The 22348-nt window shown below is 43.1% G+C and overlaps 1 protein-coding gene across 3 annotated transcripts in view; it reads right to left on the minus strand.

Annotated features, from left to right (window-relative positions):
• Positions 1–2719: 2719 nt before the first annotated feature.
• Positions 2720–22348, minus strand: part of LOC130542859 (ATP-sensitive inward rectifier potassium channel 15) — a 73112-nt gene continuing 53483 nt past the window's right edge. For all 3 annotated transcript variants that reach the window (XM_057307662.1, XM_057307661.1, XM_057307660.1), the window contains 2 exons: positions 9409–9509; positions 2720–6920 (listed from right to left, as the gene is read on the minus strand). In XM_057307662.1, the coding sequence (XP_057163645.1) occupies positions 5786–6913 (1128 nt within the window). In that variant the 5' untranslated portion in view covers positions 6914–6920; positions 9409–9509 and the 3' untranslated portion in view covers positions 2720–5785. The remainder of the gene's footprint in view (positions 6921–9408; positions 9510–22348) is intronic.

Raw genomic sequence — 22348 nt, forward strand, 5'->3', positions numbered from 1 at the left:
CCAGTAGTAACTCAATTCTGAGAAATGTAAGTCACGATTCTGCTTAGACAAAGCCAAGCGTAAGACCAGTTCAGAAGTCAGAGGGAAGCAAGGGCAATCACCTTGTGACACAGTGGAACAATCGGGCGTAGGGTCGTAGGGCTGTACGTAGCAAGAGACTGAGGCGAGATCGAGATTTCGCTATGCGCGTACTGCCAGGGTTTGTAAGTTGTGGGACTGTTTGCTTATAAAGTCTCCATGTCATTTGGAATTTTGATCTCCATAACATTCTCGTGGATTTGATTTAGTGCTATTTTGGAGTGGGTCCTTTTGGAATGGAGATGTCTGTTTACCAAAGCATACTTTTTGTAACTTACAATTCCATGACACCCTACAGAAATAATTCTTCCAAAATAGATCCAAGTTGGCTATTATCCTGCCTTCCTGTCCTGCCTGCTATTTAATACTCTGTCAGCACACACACACAGCTTCCTCTGGTGATCTGGAAGTTTGTTTTTGTAAAAAGTCCCTGATAGAGTCATACTTCCTGCAATGATTTGATTTAATACAACATCCTTAATCCTAAGATTTGATTGCAGATGAAAGAGTATAGTTAAATTACAGTGAATAAAAAGAAAAATCACTCTTTTGAACTCCCCTCCAATCACCTTCTTGGAAGCTTTTTAGTTTTTCCATAATATTGAGGACATTCGCAATAATAACAATAATAGTAATGATAAGTTAAGAGGTCATATTTCCGAGCTCAGAATCAAGAGCTTCTGATTTATTTTATTATTAATTATTATTATTATTATTTTAGGGAATAGGTACTTTTTAATCAATTGTGGTTGCTTCCTTGAAGTCTAATTTTGAGTGGGTTCCACCTTTACTTGAATATTTTTGAGGGGTGAAATTGGGTGTCTTCAGGGGGTGGGAATGCCTGGATATTAGGTATGGTTTGGCCTCGAATGAAGCAAAGCCCCCGGTGAAGTGAAGTACCCATCATGAAGTGGGGGCTGCCAAGCAAAAGCTGGTGATGGACTCTCCGGTTGACTCCCCCATCTTTGGCTTCGCCCACCCAGCGGTCATTGGGAATCCATCCTAACCATCAGCCTGATTCTCTAGCACGGGTTGGGAACCAGGACTCCTGTATACCATGTGGCAGAGGGCTTTGAACCCATTATTCTAGGCCTTTCCTCGATAGACAGCCTCAAAGAACATGCTGTTTTGTGCTGCACAGACTGTATCAAGGACCTCCGTGTTTTGCTGAAATTTACTTCTTTAATGGAGCAAGCCAGGGAAATATCTTTCTGGAATACTCCCTTTCCTTACTGCTAGTTGTATGAAAACTGTTGCTTCCAAATGAAGGGACATTTGTTTGCTGCTCTTCTAGAGATGGGCATAGTTTAGGATTATGTAAGTACTCTCTGCAGGGGTGTCAGACTTAGCAACTAAAAATACAAGACATTAAATTTGAAATATTTTCTAATTGGCTGTGCAATGTTGTAATTTTTTTTTTTTTTGGAAGGGGGAATGAATACAGGACATTTACGGCATCTTAATAAAGTCCCTACAGGATGCAGGACAAAAATCATTAAATACAAGACATATCCTGTAGACACAGCATGCCTGGCATTCTTTGCTCTGGTTTTATCATTATTATTGAGAGTTACATGGCTTTACCTACACATATGACGTCTTCGGCTTTTGTACTCCTGTATCATTATGTCCTTTGACTGCCACAATCAATTATTGTAATTTAATTAGGAATTAACTAGCTACTGCAATTTTCAGCTGTTTCTTGGTTTTCTATTTCCTATACACGGGCAACATACCAATTAAAAAATAAAAATCCTTGTCCCTAAATTTTGGCCACCTAAATGTTTCCAAATTACTAATTTGACTTAATTCTTCTTAATCCACAGGATCATTTGATTTGGTAGAGTAGAGAACAAAGATGAAGAAGGGCCAGTGAAGCGCGTGTGAAACAGAAAGGAAATTGAGCTCGGCAGAACTGGCAGAAGATACAGCTGAAATGGACTGGCTGAAGCCTTATTTCTGCCTCCTGTTTCTTTTCCACTGAGTATTCATCGGAAAACTTTGGTGAAAAAGTTGGACTTCAGCCATCAGTGTTTCTTTAAGGCTAGAAAATTGCTGTCCACAGGCCCAAAGAGGGGTGGGCGGCCCATTCTGAGTAAAGATAAACTGAAGTTCACAGAGGGTGAAATGTAGGTAGTTAAACAATTGGGAGTGAAATGTTAAACTTTAGACTTTCAAGTGTGTCTTCCCAGAGGAAGAAAGCTAAGTGCATCTTGGACCTATCCAGAGTCAAATGCTGGAATTCAAGTGCACACCACGGAACATGGAAACCAGGAGTTGACATGCTAACATTTCATTAAAAAAAAAACACCATCCCAGTAGGCTTTGATAAAATAAATTGCATTCAAAATGACTTGCTTCAAATGTTTAACAGGCAAAGAAAATTCTAGCAAGAATGAAAAACCAAGATTGAGAGACTAGCAGTCTTCATGATGCCACGCGGTCAAATGTCTGACCCTTTGACTATAGTGACAAAATACAGAACCAAACCCGAAGGTGAGGATGATTCTTTACTGAGCTACCAAGGCAAAGGCCTAGAGCCTTCTTTGCTTTTTGACTCTCTTTCCTTCTTTCTCCAGATGACATGAGCACTGAGGATCCAACCAAGGGAGAAAGAATCATACAGGAGTAGAAGTGTCACTTATTTATATATCTTAATTTACATTTAATGGTATCAAAATCACCGTCAATTAAAATAGAAGATTCAATTCAAAGAAAAATCAAATGAATCATTGTTTAAAGTCATCTCAAATCTGGTCCACTGGTTCACGGCATTTTTCACCTTAAGCCAGTTATTTTACATTTCTGGAGTGCCGTCTGCTGCTGTGATTTCCCCTTGTGTGAGGAAGGGAACCAACATGTGACTCCGCCCCAACTCCAAAGGGGTCTTCTTGGGAGGATCAATGAGTGAATCTTGGCTATGCTGTGTGGGACCACCGACGACCAGGTACCAGGCACATACAATATATTTTCTTATTGAAAGAAGACACAGCTTGCAGATTTACACTGATTTGCTGCTATTTATTTTGCGGTTTTTCAAACGGAACGGGGCATTCTTGAGTGGTCTAACTGAGAAGACCTGATGCATTGGAAATGTTTCAAAATGCAAAAGCCTTTTTGGGTCAACAACATTCCATTAGTTTGATTACTTCTTCGTTAGCTGTTGAGCGTGAGTCTGTTGCCGTCAGAAGACTGCCCAGATGTAATCAAACAAGTTTGCCACCTCCATCTTTTGTGAGTATGTTAACACCGGAGTATTGTGTACAAAGTAATAATAAGTAAGGCAATGCTAACTTTCAAACCAGATGCAAGTTTAGAACTATTTACAGAATATTATATTACAATATGATTTATTGACTTATACGAGTTTTGGCTTTTAAGATACTGCATATTTGTTTTGCGTATAGTGCAAAAGATCAAATGATCAAGTCCTCCAGATTTGGCTGAAATAGTTATGCTAAATGAATAAACCAAAGATTTCTCCATCTCACGCTACATCAGTGTACCAAATACAATGTAAGTATGGAGATTCCTAATCTTGATCACATTCAAATTAGCACTGATGTAAATCGCGTAAAGAATTTAATAGTGCAACAGAAAACCTGTAAACATGCCTCTGGCATTATTTTCCTGTCGATTATAGCACAATAGACAAAAAAAAAAAAAAAAAAAAAAAAAAAAAACACCCCACATATAATAACTAAAAGAGCTAATGTCTAACTAAACTAACACAATTTCTTTTAAGAAATTAAAACAATCTGCCATTAAATTATCAACAGAATGAGAGAAAAAATTCCTGAATAATAAAAGAAAAAGCCTCTCGTGCATTGAAATTGCCCCTTCAACCTCTAGAACCAACTTTACCCCGGCTGTTCTTACATCTGTGTTAGATGGTCGGCTCCAGGTCAGAGGTATCAGCCACATCTTCTCTTCCATGGAAGGACATTTGAAAATGTGTAAGCATAAAGATAGGACCACATTTGCTTTAATCCATAGCATCATTTCACTGATAACCTGAATCCAGATTCATGTCCCCTTTTTCTGAGCCCCAATGTCCCCATTTTTATAGAATAAAACATATGTGAGCGTATTGTCGAGGACTTGCTCTCTTAATGGCAAATGTCTTTCAACTTCCACAATTATGCTTGAAAAGCCAGGGTGTGCACGCATGTGTGCGTGTGCCTGTGTGCACATGTATGTGGGCTCACGTGGACGTCTATGCAGTGCCGACCCACCTACAGTCACGTTCTTCTTGCGTGAATACACAAGTCTGTCCTGGTTTGAATGAAATGAGAATTCACTCTCTACACAGACAGCCAATCCCCACCCATGTATATTCTTTGCCCTAAAGAAATGTGGCTCCTGGCCCCTAAGCTCTGCCAGGAGCAAAATGTTACCCTGTACTACTTGGCTGCATGAGATTTATTTAAATACTGAGGGCATTCTTCACATAGCATCAGATTTTCAAATTTGGTTCATGCTTCAAGGAATCACCTGTATATGAATTCATTAACCTCAGCTGTTCTTGTTCCTCATGGCCCCGTCCAACCCTGTGGACGTCAACATCTTAGCAAATTTCCGATTATAATGCGACTTCATTTTTCTTTTGTGCTAACTCTAGTCAACAAGCATGTGCTTGGCATGAGTGAGACAACCATTGCTCTCGAGCAATTTTTCTCAATCTTGGGATATCAGTGGCAGTTCCTCGGCAGACAAGGTATTTTAATAGACAAGGAACGAAATGGCTGATGAGACTATTGGCCCATAATAATAAGCTGCAGAGAGAAGGACAGGTCTGGAGGCCATGTGGGTTTGGGACGCAGAGGGCGCTGTGGCTTCAGGAAGTTCCCTGGAAAACTTTCCAGAGTGGACATTTTTCAGACTTTCATTTGTATACATATGACTTGGCGGTCTCGTGAAGATACAGGCTCTGGCTCTCTAAGTCTGGGTGAAGCCTGAGAGTCTATATGGCTAATAAGCTCCCAGATGGTGTTGATGCTGCTGGTTTGTGACCTAAGGTTTGAATAGAAAATGGCTAGCACATTCCAACAAAAAATTACTGTGGACAAAAGAGTCAATTCCATTTGTATATGTTTTCACAACTGTTAAGTCCTGATTTGTTCAATTTCACTGTGTACAATTAAACCTGATGAAAACAGGTAAGAATGGAATTATTATTTTTGTGAGCACAGGGTCCCCTCGACTCTATTACCAGATAGCCTCCAATAAAGATAATATTTTCTGCTTGAAAAGAGGGTGTTGTGAAGCAATGACAAAAGGGATACTGAACTGCATTTCAACTCTCGGCTATAACGTCTTTCATACCTGTTTTGAATAAATACCTTAAGTTATAGCTGATATCCAGTATAGAAATGCATTTCCTTTCAAAACCAGCATTGCTAAATGCCTGTCCACCCAGAATGACATATTTCAATTGTCCTACACCAAGGTTTTGGAAATATAGCCCCATATTAGAAAATAGGAATTTTGAGAGTGTGCTTCAGACAAAGCATTTTAAAAAGGAACCTTCTCAAAGGTGGAAATGCTTGCTCAGGCACCAGATCAAAGGGAAAAAATGGATTTTATATGTCTGCACAGTTTTTTAGAGTGAATCCACACAATTTCATTTTCACAGTGACCTTTGCATTCGAAGGGAGCTCAGACGTGGAAACAGCTCACAGAGTTAAACCCGGGGCGACCACCGCCATCAGACGTTGCTCTGTTGTAACAAAAGTGTTCTCAGTTCCCTCTCCCTCTGATCCTCCTGCCTATACTTCTCCTCAAGTTTCTGCTTCTCGGAATCCGCGCAGTAAAAGGTACAATCTGGGCTCTTTCGGATCTGTTCAAACTGACTGAAATCAGCCACATACTTTCCATTTTTTGAGAGAGAAACCACAGGCACGAACTCGAAGCCCCAGTAGATCTCCTCTGGAATATAAGACGTGCGGCTCTGGCATACAGCGCTGGTGGATTCCACAGTGGCATTGAGGAGGACCACGAGCTCGAACTCCTTCTCCTTCAGGTTTTGGGGTGTGAGATCTCTCAGGGGGCTTGTCTCATCCAGTACGTGGTAGAATGTCATGGGCAAAATGAGGAAGGGGCTCTCTGAAGAGGAGTCCACGTGGAATTTGACGGTGGCTTGGTTGAGCAGAATCCGTTCCCCCTCCTTAGTGACGTGGGTCTGGAGGAGCTTGCCGGAGAGCTGGCACTGAATCAGAAGGCTCTTCCTCATGTTGGCCACCTGAATCACCAAGCACAGCTTCCCATTCTGCTTGGTGATGACCGCGCAGTGGCTGAACTTGATGGTCTCTGCCCGCTTTTTGGGTCTGGCGATCTTGGCCAGAAAGGTGCCCGTGATGAAGATCTCAATCAAGGTTGTGATGACCAGCTGAGCAACCAACAGGAAAATGGCATGAGGGCATTCTTCCGTGATGGAACGGACTCCGTAGCCAATGGTTGTCTGGGATTCCAGGGAAAAGAGAAACGCTCCAGTGAGAGAGTCCACTTTCATGATGCAGGGGGTGTGATTCGAAACATCCTCCCGCAGTTCTAAATCCCCATGAATAAAGGCAATGGCATAGTAGATCACTCCGAAAAGGAACCAGGTCATCACAAACGTGGCGGCGAACAGGGTGAGCTTGTATCTCCACTTCATGTCGATGACGGTCGTCCACAAGTCTTGAAGGTAGAGTAAGTATATGCCATCCACTTTGTCAATTCTCACGTTGCTGTGCCCACTCTTGGACATGACTCGGGGTCTGCTGGTCTTGAGTCCAGCTCCTGCAGTGTGCTTCACCAGGGGAGCACTGGACATGCCGATGTGAATGGCGTCCATTGTCAGGCTGTGAGAACCACCCAAGGAAATAGCAAAGAAAGATGTTCCATTACTGTCACATGTAGCAGAACATCCAGAAAACAGAAATAGGATAATCACGTGAAATACGTAAGAATGTATACAGACGTATGTAAGACAGGAGTATTTGGAAGGCAAGGTTGGTCTACTAGTACTTGAGGAAGATGGGAGGGTGGAATGGGGAGCATGGATTCTGGAGACAAGCCAACCTGGGCTAAATGCCAACTCTCCAATTTGTTTGCTGTGTGACCTGGGGCAAGCTATTTAACTTGTCTGGATCTCAGCTCCCTAATCTGTGAAATGGGAGTACAACCTACTTCTCAGGTTTTTGCGATAGTTAAATGAGATCATAGCTAGAGAGCCAAACAAAGCCTTATGCTCAAAAAATGATGCCAATCTTCTCATTGCGAAATCACACTCACATGCACCTAATCCACTGAGTATTATGAATATTTACGTATAGTCAGCAAGCACAGATTTCCAATTCTAGAAAATTTACACATAAGTTGAGCATAGGGTCAGTACTGATATAACTAAAATGTACTATCTATAAGATAATTTTGATATAGCAATAGAGAATATTAATACAAATTTTTAAAAGTTCAGTAATATTAATAAAATCTTTAAAAACTTACCCTTTCGTGTGACATTCTCTGCAACAGAAATTCATTCCCCCCCCCATCCAATGAATAATTTAGAACCCATGACCTCTTTAGTTCTTGAAGACATTAGAAAGGACTAAGTTATCAACCAAGCAACAACAAACAGATAGCAAAAACACAACCAATCAGTAGTTGGTTGATATGCTGGTTATCAAAATGTCACATTAGGTATGATGTTTAGGTATGTTACAAAATTTCTGCCTTACTCCTTTCGAACTGACTAGAACCCACATAGGAATCTCTCGTAGGGGCGCCTGAGTGTCTCAGTCATTAAGCTTCTGCCTCCCAGAGTCCTGGGATCAAGCCCCATATCGGGCTCCCTGCTCCGCTGGGAGCCTGCTTCTTCCTCTCCCACTCCCTCTGCTTGTGTTCCCTCTCTTGCTGGCTGTCTCTCTCTCTGTCAAATAAATAAATAAAAAATCTTAAAAAAAAAAAAAAAGCTAAAGAACAAGTAGGTAAGGACAGGCACCCAACATTATGGCAGAACAGACCCACCTAGAATCTGGGCTCCCACGCTGAGTGCCAGGGAACGCTCCCCTCTGCACCAGCAGACAGGAACAGGCTGGGCGTGAGGCCCTCCAGCGTCTTATACTACCTGCCTGGTGACTGAAATCAGTCACCCTACGTTCCTTGAAAAAGATAATGTCAGTGATTACAGGGTAACCCTACCTGGTTGGCATGGTTTTGTTCTGTTTGTTTTGTTTTTTCACCTCATTGGTATTTTAAGGATAAAGGAAAAATCCCCCCTTTAAAAAGGAACTGGATACAGTGGTCTGTGATTCATGCAATAATCTTTGCTGTTAGAGCAGCATTAGCTCAATAGAAGTTTTGGAAGTAATCTTCTGGGCAAACCCTTTCAAGGAAACTGAAACCATCCATCAGAGGCTAACACTTGTTGAGGGTGCAGACAGTTGTTGTGCTTTTTAATTTTCCTGTTATATTAAGAGCGTGTCATTTACTGAATGGCCCTTGAAATGATTTTTTTTTTTCTTGGAAAGGAAAGTTACTTTTTCATTTGCATTGCAAAGAAGGACCCGAAGCAATTCAGAATTTATTTTCCTTGTTGAAGGCTATTCCACTTCCTTGGAGATCAGTTTAGAAGAAAAACACAGGCTGTAACTGATGAGCCTAGACTTTACCAGCCCCTCAGCAGCATTTCTCAGGAACCAAGAGGAAAGGGCCCACCACGGAAGCTTGGGAACGAAACGCCATGCGGCCATGCCCAAACGCCTAGGCAAGCTCAGAACACGAGCACCGCCAAAAACAAACGCATCTTATGCACAAGCAAATGCATGCACTTTTGAGAGAGAGAGAGAGAGAGAGAGAGAGAGAGAGAGAGAAACTGCTAGGGGAAAGTGCATGCCATTCAATCCACTGAATAAAAACAGAGACTTATGTTTTCAAGTGTGAGTGACACACAAGTGTCCTGAGGGCACGAGCGAAGCTCCAAGCTCAGCTGTCTGCCAGATTCTGGAAAACTTGGCCCTGTTTACGTGAAGGCAGTGCCATGAAGCTTCTGTTTTAACCTCTCATTAAAAGGGGCAATGGGCCAGGCTTGGGGTGAGCTGGATCTTTTCCCTCTTTCCGCCGAAAGCTCTTTTGTTGCACTTTTGCACGTCTAGTGTTGGAGGTAGAGACCTCAATAGCTACCCGAGGTTGGTGGTCTTACAGGGGGAACAGACCTAGAGCCTCTGGGGCGGGAGTCTCGGTTTTAGCATCTCTCTCTGTGGAAAAGAGTGGCTGCAGGACCACACTCAGAAGGTAAACACCTTTTCCCTCCCTCTCAACACCCTGTGCCCTCAGACTGTTTACTACCTGGTCACTCCCTCCGCGGGTCAGAAGGCGTCTTCTTCAAGGCAGGTAGGACGTCCTCGCTCCCCTTCACTCACCTGGCTACCATGGGATTCTGCTTCTGCCTGAAAGAAAGAGGCATGTGTGGAGTTCACAGGTGTTTACAAGGAGACCGACCCAGGGAAACTGACCCTTAACCGTTCCCCCAGGGCTAGAGCCCTAACATTCACCTTTCAATCCCTGATAATCTGGCATGCTGCCCGGAATAGACCAAAGGCTCAAGGAATGTTTTAAGAATCAAATTGAAGCCCCAACCACTGCCTTCCCTATAGAATTCCCACCCTCTGGAGGGATCTCAATAGTAAAACACCCTGGAAAGAGTGGGTTAACTCACCCCCATTGAGGCCCACTATCAACTGACCAGCAAACAGGGAGGCAGGAAGGGGAAGTGCAGAGGAAGTAAACAGTGAGCATTGGAAGGGAAGAGTCTAGAATATTTTTACCGCCTGTGGAAATGCATTATTACTGTTGAGTCACAGAACATCAGAGCTGGAAAGACTGTCAAACCCGAGGCATCAGACCCACATTTTTCAAACAAAGAAATAGACCTGGGAGGTTGGAGTGACTGGTCTGCATCACAAAGATGGTTCCAGGCAGAAAGAACAAGGTCCAAAGTCTTTAAAAGGTAGACCGGAGTTCTTGTCAGTACGCCACAAATGCCCCTTCAGCCTCCAAAGTTTAATGTAATGTCTTCTAAATTCAAAAGGCTCTTTTGCCTCCTCCTTAGATCTCCCCACATTTTTGTCTGTCTTACACATAGGGGTACACATACCTTTCACACTTCCTTTCTGATCCACCAATTATTGTAAATAGTTACAATAAATACTCTCTGATCATGCCAATAGTCCCCGTTACCAACCTGGGTAGCCTCTCGCACACTCAATTCCCCCAGTGTGTTTGCGGTCTTTGGCCAACGATGTCTCATCTATTTCCGGCTGCATCTATTATCACTGTAATCCTCATCTGTGAAGATCCAGCATCTCCTTCTATGTGCCCATCAATCTTCCCCATGTGCTTTGTCATTTACACTTCGCCATATGCTCTGAATTTACAGTATTGTGTTCTGCAGCACCCTTCCTTCGTGAAGTCTGCTTCATTGTTTATACACACTCTCATTTCATATAATTTTATGTCACTGCCTTAGATATTTTTTTCCTTAGTGATTCTTCAATCTACCTGGCTTCACTTCTAAAGCGTTAAGAAATAAGAGCAGTTTCCCAAAGCTAAGGATGGAAAGAACACTAAAAGATATTCCCCTCTCCTCTAAATTCCCCGATCCTATCTCCACAAATAAGCAATAGTCCCTAGAAACCATTACAGTTTTCTTTTGTCACTGGAAATTGTATTTATTTCTCCAGTGTTCATTATATTTGTTCCAGCCTGTGGGTTGGGATTGTAATCTTACAACGGTGATATCTTTATTGAAGTGAAGTCCTGGAAACTACTGAATGGAGAGGTCAACATTCCTCTCCTACTTCAAGCCAATCACACACACATGGAATGAAGTCATTGATTGCCTATGCTGTGGAGCATTTGTTTTCTAGAGATTAAGGAAAGAAAAACATATTTTGAAACAGAACTAAAGGGTTGGCACATTGAAAAAGGTATTTAGTTATATGAAGAACCGAACTTCCAGTCTTGGGGACAAAACAATGAGAATGAAAAAATGAACGAGAGTTCCCAACATTTCCTCAGAGAGGACAAAATTCTGTCAAAGAAAGAGGGTCTTAACGAGAAGATGATCAAAGAAATCAGCCACACTGAGCCCGAACACTCTGACCTATCAGAGAGAAATCGGTCTATAAATGACCAGGAAGCCACTGACCAATTAGAAGAAATATGCATGCCAATAATAAGCATGAATAGAATCAGAATAGAGTCAGAAGTGGTCCAATGTAGGAAAGATGTCGATGAATAATAACAATGACAACAATAAAATCAAGATTCTGATAAGTTACCATCATCGTCATTATAAAGAGATAACACTACAACACCGTGTGCGACCATTGTTTTCAATGCCTTCCGTGCGTGAACGTAATGAGCCCTCACCCCAGCTCCATGAGGCAAGTGCCATCATTATCCCCATGAGGAGGAAACAGGCACAAAGAGGTTAAGTGTCTCACCCAAGTTCCCAACAGCTGGTATGTGGCAGCAGCGCCCCTGTGAAGCTCCCAGGCCTACCCTCCCTGCCCCCTTGACAAAGGTGCTCAAGCTTTAGCTGCATCAGAATCACCTGGAAAGGTCAGAGTTTCCGATTTCAATAGGTTTGGGATGGAGCCCAAGAATCTGTGTATCTAACAGCTTGCAGGTGATGCTGCTGTTCCAGGAACACACACTGAAAACTACGCACTGGGATACACAGTTCAGATGATAGCAATAGCTTTCCCTCTTGCTGAAGACCCTTAGCCCTCATTTCCCCTGAGCATCCTAAAATAGCACTGTTGCGCATAGGTACGGAAAACGTCTGGTTGTTCATTTTCAGAAATGTCCTATCTCCACCATCCTTATAGATGAGTGCCAACTACCCCGTGGGCCAGTGATAAATACTGATTTTTTAAAGCATTAAAGAATGATTTTTTTCCCCCTCCTAGTTAGTACAACACTGATTCCTTCTAAAAACTTAGTGCTCTGTTGAGTCAAACTTTGGGAGTTTTCAATTTGCCCGTCCTGATAAAAACTTCATTCTGTGTTCCCTGATGGGCAGAAAAATAACTCACTTCCATCTACAGAAAAATAGCTAATAACAAACTAGGGAGACGGCAGAGTTCCTCAGCCAAAGCTCGAGACATTATTCCACATACCTTCACAGGGGTGGGGAGGCACTAAGTGATGAAATCCAAATCAAACCATAACTTTGGATTTCCAGATGCAAATTGCAATTTGAGGGGATCTGACTTTAAATCTCTATCGAAACAGTTTCCTGTTTGTAAGAAAAGTTGCTTAAAAAGCTTCTTTGGACATCAAGTATTTCTAACAAAACAGTCTTGGCATGATCTGTCTCTTAGCCATGGATCCCAAATACCTGGATTAAATTTCACTTTAAGGAACCATGGGTTTAACTAGTAAGTAGAAAAAGAAATGCTCGACAAGAATGTACTTGGGGTTCACTGAACTCAAGAAGTTTAAAAATAATTGAAAATAAAATCAGTGAGGCTTGGCTGTCCTTTCTTTGGATCCTGTGTCTGTGGCCACACAAATCTATGTGCTGGGACCTTTGGCTCTGGCCTCCCGCCATAGTCTTCCCTGCTCTTCAAAAGCAGTCTAAGACTTGCTTCAGTGCGGCTGGTCTGACTGTTCTTTATGAAGTCGTCAACTCCATCCATGTCAGCCGAGGACACGGTTGCCTGCCCAGGTGGCCTCAGAAATGGGCATGTCTACTGAAAACAAAGATGGTGGACAAAGTTGACTTTCAGCAGATTCCCAAAGGGTGGCTCTTGAGTTCTTATCTATTGGGGAAATGACTCTTTTCTTCTACAAACTCATTTTTCCCATCAGGCCATTGAGTACTGAGAATGTCTGGGAGTAATGACAGCTTCTGGGAAGCAGTGGAATCGGTCCTTCTTGTCGATAAGAATCTTAAGGATCTGAGGGGAAGCACCTGTCGAGATGATGGGAAATTTGCAATTGAGTTTCCTCTATCTTGCTCTGTATTTTGAAGTTAAGAACCTGGATCCCAACTGACAAAGTTAGGGTCATTGTTGGTTATTATAGCTGATTGTGGCTTCCAGTTATGCTGCTCTTCTCTGCTGGGTCCATCTATAAGGAATCCTTCCCTGGACCTGCCCTTGGGGGTGGAGGGTGGAGAATCTGTTTCCACCCTTTTGTGTCAGATGTAGTCATGTGACTGTGTTGGCCAATGGGGCATGAGCTGCAGTGACTCACGCCACACCTGAACAGAGGTGTCAGACTCCTGGCAGGGTCTCAGGTGGGTCTCAGATGGGCTGTTTCTTCTTCTGGGGAATGGGGAGGAGGAGGCACTGAAAGCCGAGCTGCAGCTGAGCCAAAGCTGACTTGCAACACGAGTGACAAAAAACTCTGGTTGCTTAAGCCACTGGATTCTTGGAAGTGATTGTTACTGAGGCAAAATCTAGTGAAAGCCTGACCACAAGGACACCCTTGCTACATGTTTTTGTGTCTTAGGATTATATGCCTGACCTAAAAGATACTGTATTTTAAACGAAATATGGAAAGTCTTGAAATACCCTAATGTAAACTCTGAATGTTGGTCTATGACTAAACACTGAATAGAAAAAGAAACTCAAATCTAACAAGATTCAAGTAGGAAGAAAGATCTGCCTGATCTCTAAGGACAACATAGGAAAGGCGAACAAATTCTCACTAAATTACTTCTAAATCAACATTTGAGTTTATCTTGACAAGACAGCTTTGCAGGGCGAGACAGAAGGGCCTTAGATGCTATCACTCTAATATTCTGTCGAACAGGAAGCCCTCAGTTAAGGTGATGAGAGACACACATTATCATTATATCCCTGACAACTTTCATTCGGGAAGGGGATACTTAAAAGGGAACAGGAACTTTCCAAAGCAATTACAGCATTTCATCCTTCTCTTTACCTTGTGAAGAAAGTATTTTCTCAATTTTCTAAGTGAGGAAACGAAGCTTAGAGATATGAGATAATTCACACATTTCGTAGAGTTAATCCATGGAGGGCCTTGTTGGCAAACCAGGTCTACCTGTCTCTATAGCTGTGTTCCTATCTGGCCACTGTACTCCTAGGTCATCAAATTCAACTCAAAAGAGCATCTCTACTCGTGATGAACTTTGGTGCAGCATAAGGTAAGTTCCTGCTCATTACATGTTAGTATCCGTTACAGAATAAGTTGTTATATTTGATTTATTGTTGATACCATGCTAGACATTATAGAGGTGCCATATATTACTTTAATTCTCACATCGATTCTGAAAGAGGTACTGCTACTGTTTGAGGATTCCAGGTTAGGAAACTATGATGCAGCACGAGGTTTGCTGGAGCCTGTACCCCATGCCTCTCATCTCTAATCCATGACTTCTCTAACTTCAGTGGGCGTCAGAATCACCCAGAGGCCTTGAAACAGGGCTGGGTCCCACCCAGAGTTTCTGATTCAGTAGGTCTAGAGTGGAGCCTGAGAATCTGCATTTCTAATGAATTCCCAGGTGACGCTGACCCTGCTGGTATCGAGACCACACTTGGAGAGCATGACCTGTGCTCTACTCCACTTAATGAATTATAAACATACGTAGGAAATTCGTAAGCACATAAATTGGGTTGTCTCAAAGTTCAATCTCATTACCTTCAAACAAAAGACTTAGCCCTTTGGTGTAAGAAAGAAGAGAAAGTCAATGGGGTTAAACATACAAGTATGGTAGATGCCCGGTAGAGTTTTCAATTGCCGGAAGTGATCTAAGGGATAGAAGTTCAAGTATGTGATCGTGGGAAAAAATGAGAAATTTGGGGGGAAAGGAAAGCAACTGATTGAAAATTGCCCAAAAGTTTCATCCTTCGATGGTGGGTATCATCCTGGAGTTGGATTTCAGGGTTCACTGGCCAAGAACTCAGAGGCCTAAAGCATGAACCTGGCCTCTATGGCTGAGCGAGCTGGAGCTGAAGGGCGTTAGCAGTCCTTTGTTAAGGATTCTCCCAAGTGTGTGGTGCAGGCATTCCACAAATAAAAAGATTTGTACTCAGATAATTTTGGGAAGCTTTGCTTACCAAACACCCAAACAGCTTGCGGTCTGTACCCATTTGAGATGGATGCCTCATGGCTGTCTATTAAAGGGTCTGAGAAGTCCTGCTGAACTCTATCTGGCATTTATATAACATTTGAGAAGTGCTGATCTGGTCTAAGCTCTGCACTTTATATCTGGGGGAAAAGAGGATCAAAAAGTTGGGTGACTTGTTCAAGGTCACTGAGCTAGTGGCAGGATTTGGGGAGGAAGCAAGGCTTTGTGCTTCTCAATCCTTCTGACAGGCAGCTGTCTGTGTTTGTTGTCAGAAAATACCTTGAGATGAGCTGTCCTTCTCACTGGATACTGATGACAGGGGAGCAGAGAAGAGGGTGAACCCGCCCCCCCCCCCAACAACTGCAGCATCAGTACCACTTAGAAGCTCATTTGAAATGGCAATTCTTCAGTCTCACACTTCGGCTACTGAACCAGAAGCTTTGCAGGTGCTGCCCAAAACCTGTCTTAAAAAGAGCCCAACTTCTCCAAGGATTATGTGGCCAGAGCTTGTCAGTGATGGCTTGGTGGGTTGGAGAGGTCTTTCTTTTGGAAACCGATGAGTACTCCTTTAAAGACAAATCCCACATTTTGCATTGCATGTGAGTGTCTGATGATCCAATTTGCCTCTGCGGTCAAATATTTAGCCTTTTCCCTATGTTTCCATTCCATTATTATTGTTTCAAATTCCATAAGTACGAAAAAAATCCTTTTCCATCTCTAAATGTGGTTTGCATAGTTATACCCTTTCTTCCTCAATGCAGGTTTTTTTTTTTTTTAATTTTTTTCATTCCGTAGAACATCAACCTTTCTCTACGCGGCAAAAACAAGTTTAAACAGACGCAGGGTTCAACAGGAGACTCATTTTCCATTTTCCATGGCAAAGAATCTGAGCACTGGAATAAGGCAGAGGTATCATTTGCAGAATATTTTGGTAAGAAAGTTTAATTTCAAGCCCTTTATTTGTGAAAGAGCTGGCTAACCTAAATAAAACATTATACATCTGTCTGTTGTTACAAGTGACCAATTTCAGCCGAACGTTATTACTTAATAACAGCGAACTTTCCTGTAGAGTAAGAATGTGCAGCAGCTAAAATGGAAATTTCCTTTGGTGTACTGCCCTTCATCTCTCCGTGCCCCAACATGTGAAGAACTTGGGTAATAAGCATACTCTCCCCTCTAATCACAGCATGGCTTGGACATGCATTGTTGTGGAATGACTGGTAAAACAGGAAAATTTATGTCTGAGGGGAAGAAAAAAAAACCCAAGGCGAATTGTGTTGCGTTAGCCGCCCCAACGACACTGCCCCCGATTTTCTTTTCAGGGGACAGAGTTCTTTAACTAGCTCACGGACACTCGCTTACTATTCTTGTCTGGATTCGTTCAAACGTAACACAGAGAAGGTGACTCAACATTGTCCTCTTCAGATTTTAGATAAGGAGAAGAAAAGGCAGAGCTTTGGGATTGTCTGACCGTGACCTAGAATCATCAGAACGGAAGGCATCTGTCTTTGTAGACGGTGCTTGTAGAGGAACAAATATTTTATTTGGTGTATTCTGCTTAATAAAACTCAAACTGAGCGTAGCTGGAGCATTAAGAGAGGAAGAGAAACATGGGAAGCAAGCCAGGACGTTCGTTTTCTCTCACTTCATCTCCCTGCTTGAAAAGTCGCTTGAGACTAGAGCACTCTGTTATCACAACATATCATTATGTAATTTGCAAAATTTCAAGTTGATTTTCCCCTTAATAAATCTCTCACTCACCGAGACATCGAATCCACCACCTTTAGCCCCTCACATCTTGCTTTGCCGCACATCGGTAGTATTTTTTATTCTAATGAAGGCATAGAAATATAGAAAGAATATCACATTATAAATATACATACCGATTTCAGGCTGGCTTGTTTTTCCGGCTGCAAGCTGACGACTTTTTCTTCTGTTTAGAATTAATTTGGAATTGTTGGTCTCCCTCAGTTGGTGGTTAATGGCCTTTGGTGTGACTCACCTGGAGACAAATGTGGAATTCTTGTCCTTGGTGATTTCCATGCTCATTATTATCGTGATTGGAACCTCATCGCAGACAAAGGAAATTAGGACTTTTGCTTGATTTGGAACCAGGTTATTTAACAATGGGACAAGCGTCAAAAGGTTTTGAAATTCAGTTTCACTGTCGTTCTGAACCCTGACCACGTTCTCTGATAGAGAAACCGGCTATCACAGTATCTCAAGGGGACACCGTTTACACCCCAAATCTTGGATCTGTGGTCAGTTTGCTTGAAGAACTGGTCATGTATCTGAGTTGTCCGCTGGTCCCAAAGTCGAAAACATAGATGCTTATGATCACTGAGTGATATTAAGAAAATCTCAAACCTCAAAATCCCTTCCCATTCAATCAAAGTCTTTGAGACTTTTGGAGGTTAATGAATCTCCATCAGTAAACAGTGTAAGGAGACACTTTCTAGCCATCCATAGTTCATTAGCTGGAGGACTACCGGCCCAGTTTTGGTGTTTTTAGGGTTGCTAGGTAAAATAGGAGATGCCCAGTCAAAACCGAATTTCGGGTGGACAACGAGTAATTTTCTAGTATAACTACACCCCATGCAATATTTGGTATATACTTACACTAAAAATTATTCATTTTTATCTAAAGTCCATATACATGTACTATATAGATATAGTATAAAGGAGACCTATATATTTTTTTAAAGGTATTATTGATTGATTTGTCAGAGAGAGAGTGCGCACAAGTAGGGGGAGCAGCAGGCAGAGGGAGAAGCAGGCTCCCCGCTGAGCAGAGAGCCCAACGCGGGACTCGATCCCAGGACCCTAGGATCACGACCAGAGCCAAAGGCAGATGTTTAACGGACTGAGCCACCCAGGGGTCCCAAGGAGAACTCTATTTTTATTTGCTAAATCTGGCATCCCTCGGGAAGAGCAAATGTATGCTCGTTAGTAGGTCAGAAGGTCAAAAGATGTAGAGACGGGGTTTCACGTACAGATGACATTCTTAGGAGGAAAACCACCCAGACTTTCCCAGTGCCGGGAACCCTGAAGACAAAGGTAATCACTGTGGGATGAGAGTGTGGCCATTTCACGCACGGCTCACCAGAGAGCTCAGAAAGCATAGCTAGCTAGTCAGTCTCATTTTTATCTTCCAGCTCGGGGTTCCTTGACCATTTTTGTGTTGTGGTCCTTCGGGTCGGACTGCCTTCTCAGAATGGGTTTAAATAGATAAAAATAAGCTCAAGAGGAGTACAAAAGACACCAGTAATAATAAAATGCACTCATTAAAGCATTAAAAAAAAAAAACCCAAAACTGGGCTTGTCTTTAAGCATAAATAACTAAGGGCGGGCATTTTGAAGGTGTGCGAGCTGAAAGCTTATTTCAAGGTGTCTGAAACACATGCGTTGTGAAGTGGAAAACCATGATTGCTGCTCTGACCAAGTCACAGTTGGGGCTGGTAGGATTGCAGTGTGTTCCCCATTCATAGTAGAAAAAGGGTATACATTTTAGTTAGAGGTGATTGACAACAAACTGCTCCACCCCCTGCCCCAGCCTAGGTCATGGACATGCCTGAATTCTGCCCCCGATCTCTCCAGGCTCCGTGGACCTGGGGGAAGCCCCGTTGTGAATGAGGCTCCAGAGTTCAGTGCCTGTGATCCCGTCAGAGAAATAAGGCCAGTGTCCTAAATCCTCCTTGCCTGATTGTAACATTTTTAGTGATCCTTGTTTCTCATAGAGGAATAGCCGGGATCCCTAACAATTAGAACCACAGCTCGTTCTTTTCCAGTAGGACATCACTGCATGGCCCAGCGCTGGCAGTGACCATGCCACGGGGACTGGAACGACCGTACCCCTGGCGAGACAGCCCAACACCCCCTACTCAGAAGCAACGGTACACTTTCTTCTTCCATGGAAACAAAGGAGGAAAAGACAGCTCAGATACACACACCACCCTCTGTCTTCAGAGCCTGACACGTTGCACTTCTCAGAATTGTGAAGCTGGATTTTTACAGCAAATATACCGTTCAATCGCACCCAGCTTTATCTTGCAGTGATTTCCTCCTCATTCTTACCAGGAAGAAAGCAAGCTACTCATCTACAGAAGTAGTCATCCCGAGAACATTCCCCTTTGTGAATCCTCCAGCAGCCCTCACTGCTGACAGCACCGGTCCTACACCCTTCTGCACAGCCAAGGACTCGAGGAAGCCGGGCTCTCTCTCCCTCTTTATCTTTGCTCCCTTCAGAATGTAGCCTGGGTGCATACTTGCCTTTTCCCTGTGCCCTCGATGCCCTCCGACCTCCTTGTCTTGCACATGCCATTCCTTCCTAGAGGTCCTCATTCCCCTTCTCCATTAACTTCCACCTCTGAATATTATGTCCGCTGTACTTGAAAAAACAAAAAATAAAACACAAGCCCTTCTTCAGAAGCATCCTAAAGGTTAAGAGTACAGAGTCCTGCTTCTGTTAATAGTAGCTGTGTGACTTTCGACAACTTACTTAACCCCTCTGTGCCTCAGTTTCTCACCTGCAGAATAGTGACAATAAGAACTCCTACACACGATAGGGTGGTGTGACGTTATAACACACAGAGCACCACGAAGCTGTCTGCTCACGCTAATTATTATATAAGCGCTATTATCATTATGTGTTTGCAAGAAACAAAACATACAAAATTTGACTTACCAAAAGGAATTCTGTTTAACAAACATAACAGCAGAGGGTTAATATTTTGGTTATAGAAATTCTTGCAAGTTAATAAAAAAACATTGCCCCTCAAACAGCAACCTTTATAAACATACACCTCAAAAAAATTAAAAAGCTGAAAACTCTGAAGATACTTCGACAGTGTTTGTTTGTTCATTTGCACACCGAGAGATTACTGAGCACCTGTTATGTGCTGAGCCCTGCACTGGGTACTGGGACTCCAGCAGTGAATAAGACTAGTTTGGTCCTTGCTTTTCTGTGGTTTATAGTAGAACAGGGAAGGGAGGTATTAAATAAATTATTAGATGAATTTTTTAAGATATTTGTGGAAAGAATTAGGGAGAAATTCAAGAGTGAATGAGAGAATAGAACATGGGGCGTTTAATACATCCTAGTCTGCGGTCCCAGGAAGGCATTAAGGTGGAGACATAAAGAATGTGGAGCACCAGGCAGGTAAGGAGGTGGGCTAGGAGTGAGAAGAGTGTCCTGGGCACAGGGACACATGGCGTTTGCCAAGGCCCCAGGCAGCACGGAGTTCCCGCCTTCCAGGAAGTAGGGAAGGGCGTCGAGTAGGGGGAGTAGAGCAGGGTCAGGCAAGAGCTTGGGGCAAAGCCACACCATGCAGGGCTTGGGGGGCTCCTTGACGACCATTGCCCTCGCCCTAGGGGAACGAGAAGCATCTCAGTGTTTCAACCAAGGAAGAGAGGATCAGACTTGCTTTTAAAGTCATCATTTCTGGGACTTCTGGGTGGCTCGGTCAGTTAAGTGTCTGCCTTCAGCTCGGGTCATGATCCTAGGGTCCTGGGATCAAGTCCCACATCGGGCTCCTTTCAGGGGAGCCTGCTTCTCCCTCTGCCTGCTGCTCCCCCTGCTTATGTGCTCTCTCTCTCTCTGACAAATAAATAAATAAAATCTTAAAAATAATAAAGTCATCATTTCTGGCACAACATGCAGAATGAAGTGGAAGGAGGCAAGCACAGATGCTGGAAGTCTAGTTAGCAGGTGCTTTCAGCAATCCAAACTTTTAAGTCCCGATGCACGCACAAAGACAGCATCAGTGGACTGAGAGGAGTCAGGGGCTCTGGGTGTCCTGTTCCAGATAGTCAATAGATGCCTCTAACAGGTGGGGGGGGGGGCAGGTGAGGTCTCAAAAATAGCTCCTGACCTCCTGGCATGAAAATGAGGTGGATGGGACAGAGGTGACAGGTTAAAGTAAACATATTGATTCAGAGGACACTGGATCTCATTCTGGAATTTAATAATCATTCATATGTTCTCAGGTCCCATCTCAGAACACTGATATTCTATGTGTGTGCAGCCCACTCTGGCACACAATCTCGGTACAGAAGGAGGACCCAGCCCTGCCAGGGGTGAGGTCTGCGGGAGAGCTCTGGGGGAAGCATAGGACAAATGTACGCAGAGATAAGACCTGGGGTCTGGGCTGATGTTCAGAAGAGAGGGCTAGGCAGGAGGGCCGCCTTTATGCTGACGCCTGCAGACGGAATTGGAAACACGTAAGTGGATGAGATTCTCCCAGACGAGGAGTGTGGGAGAGGCAGTCCCAGTCTGAGCCTTGGGCAGCCCCGGCGGCTGGCAGAGTAGGAGACCCGGGGCCACGGGTCCACGAAACACAGCTTGTCATTGGTCGGGTCATCAGAGATTTGTAAGGACATGTCAACAGTCCATACTGACGAGGTTGCCGAGATGAATGGATGAAAGGCTTCATATACGGCTTCCAAGGGCGTCATTTGCCCGCTTTTTCTGGTACCAACTGACAATACGTTCAAAGTTTAAAACTATTTATTTACACTGTTCGACCCAGTGACTTTACTTCTAAGAATTAATAAGCAGTGTGCGTTGGGATTATGTACAAGAATGCCTTCCATGTTAGTTATAATGTTGAAACATTCAAATCAACCCGCATCGCCAGTAAGGCAGAAATGATCTTAAATTTATAAAATATTTGTAATCTGAAATATTGTGCAGGCTTTAAAAACCATGGCACAGGGGCACCTGGGTGGCGCAGTCGTTAAGCGTCTGCCTTCGGCTCAGGGCGTGATCCCGGCGTTCTGGGATCGAGCCCCACATCAGGCTCCTCTGCTAGGAGCCTGCTTCTTCCTCTCCCACTCTCCCTGCTTCTGTTCCCTCTCTCGCTGGCTGTCTCTCTCTGTCAAATAAATAAATAAAATCTTTAAAAAAAAAAAAAAACCATGGCACAGATGCTAACCATGTTGGATTAAAAACATGTATTTGAAATCACTTAAAAAATAAAAAATAAAAAAATAAAAACATGTATTTGATAAACCTGGACATACAGTGTGTTTGCTCCGTGTTCCCTCTCTAGGTAAGATTAAAATGAAATGCCTCTAAAATGTTAATAGCAGTTATCTCTTCAAAGGAAAACAAAATTAGGAAGGTTTTTCAACCACACTTTCCATTTTTATGCAGTTAATCTGAAAATTCAATTTCCCTAGTAC

The sequence above is a fragment of the Ursus arctos genome, unplaced genomic scaffold (genome assembly GCF_023065955.2).
Source record: "Ursus arctos isolate Adak ecotype North America unplaced genomic scaffold, UrsArc2.0 scaffold_58, whole genome shotgun sequence".
Lineage (NCBI taxonomy): Eukaryota > Metazoa > Chordata > Mammalia > Carnivora > Ursidae > Ursus > Ursus arctos.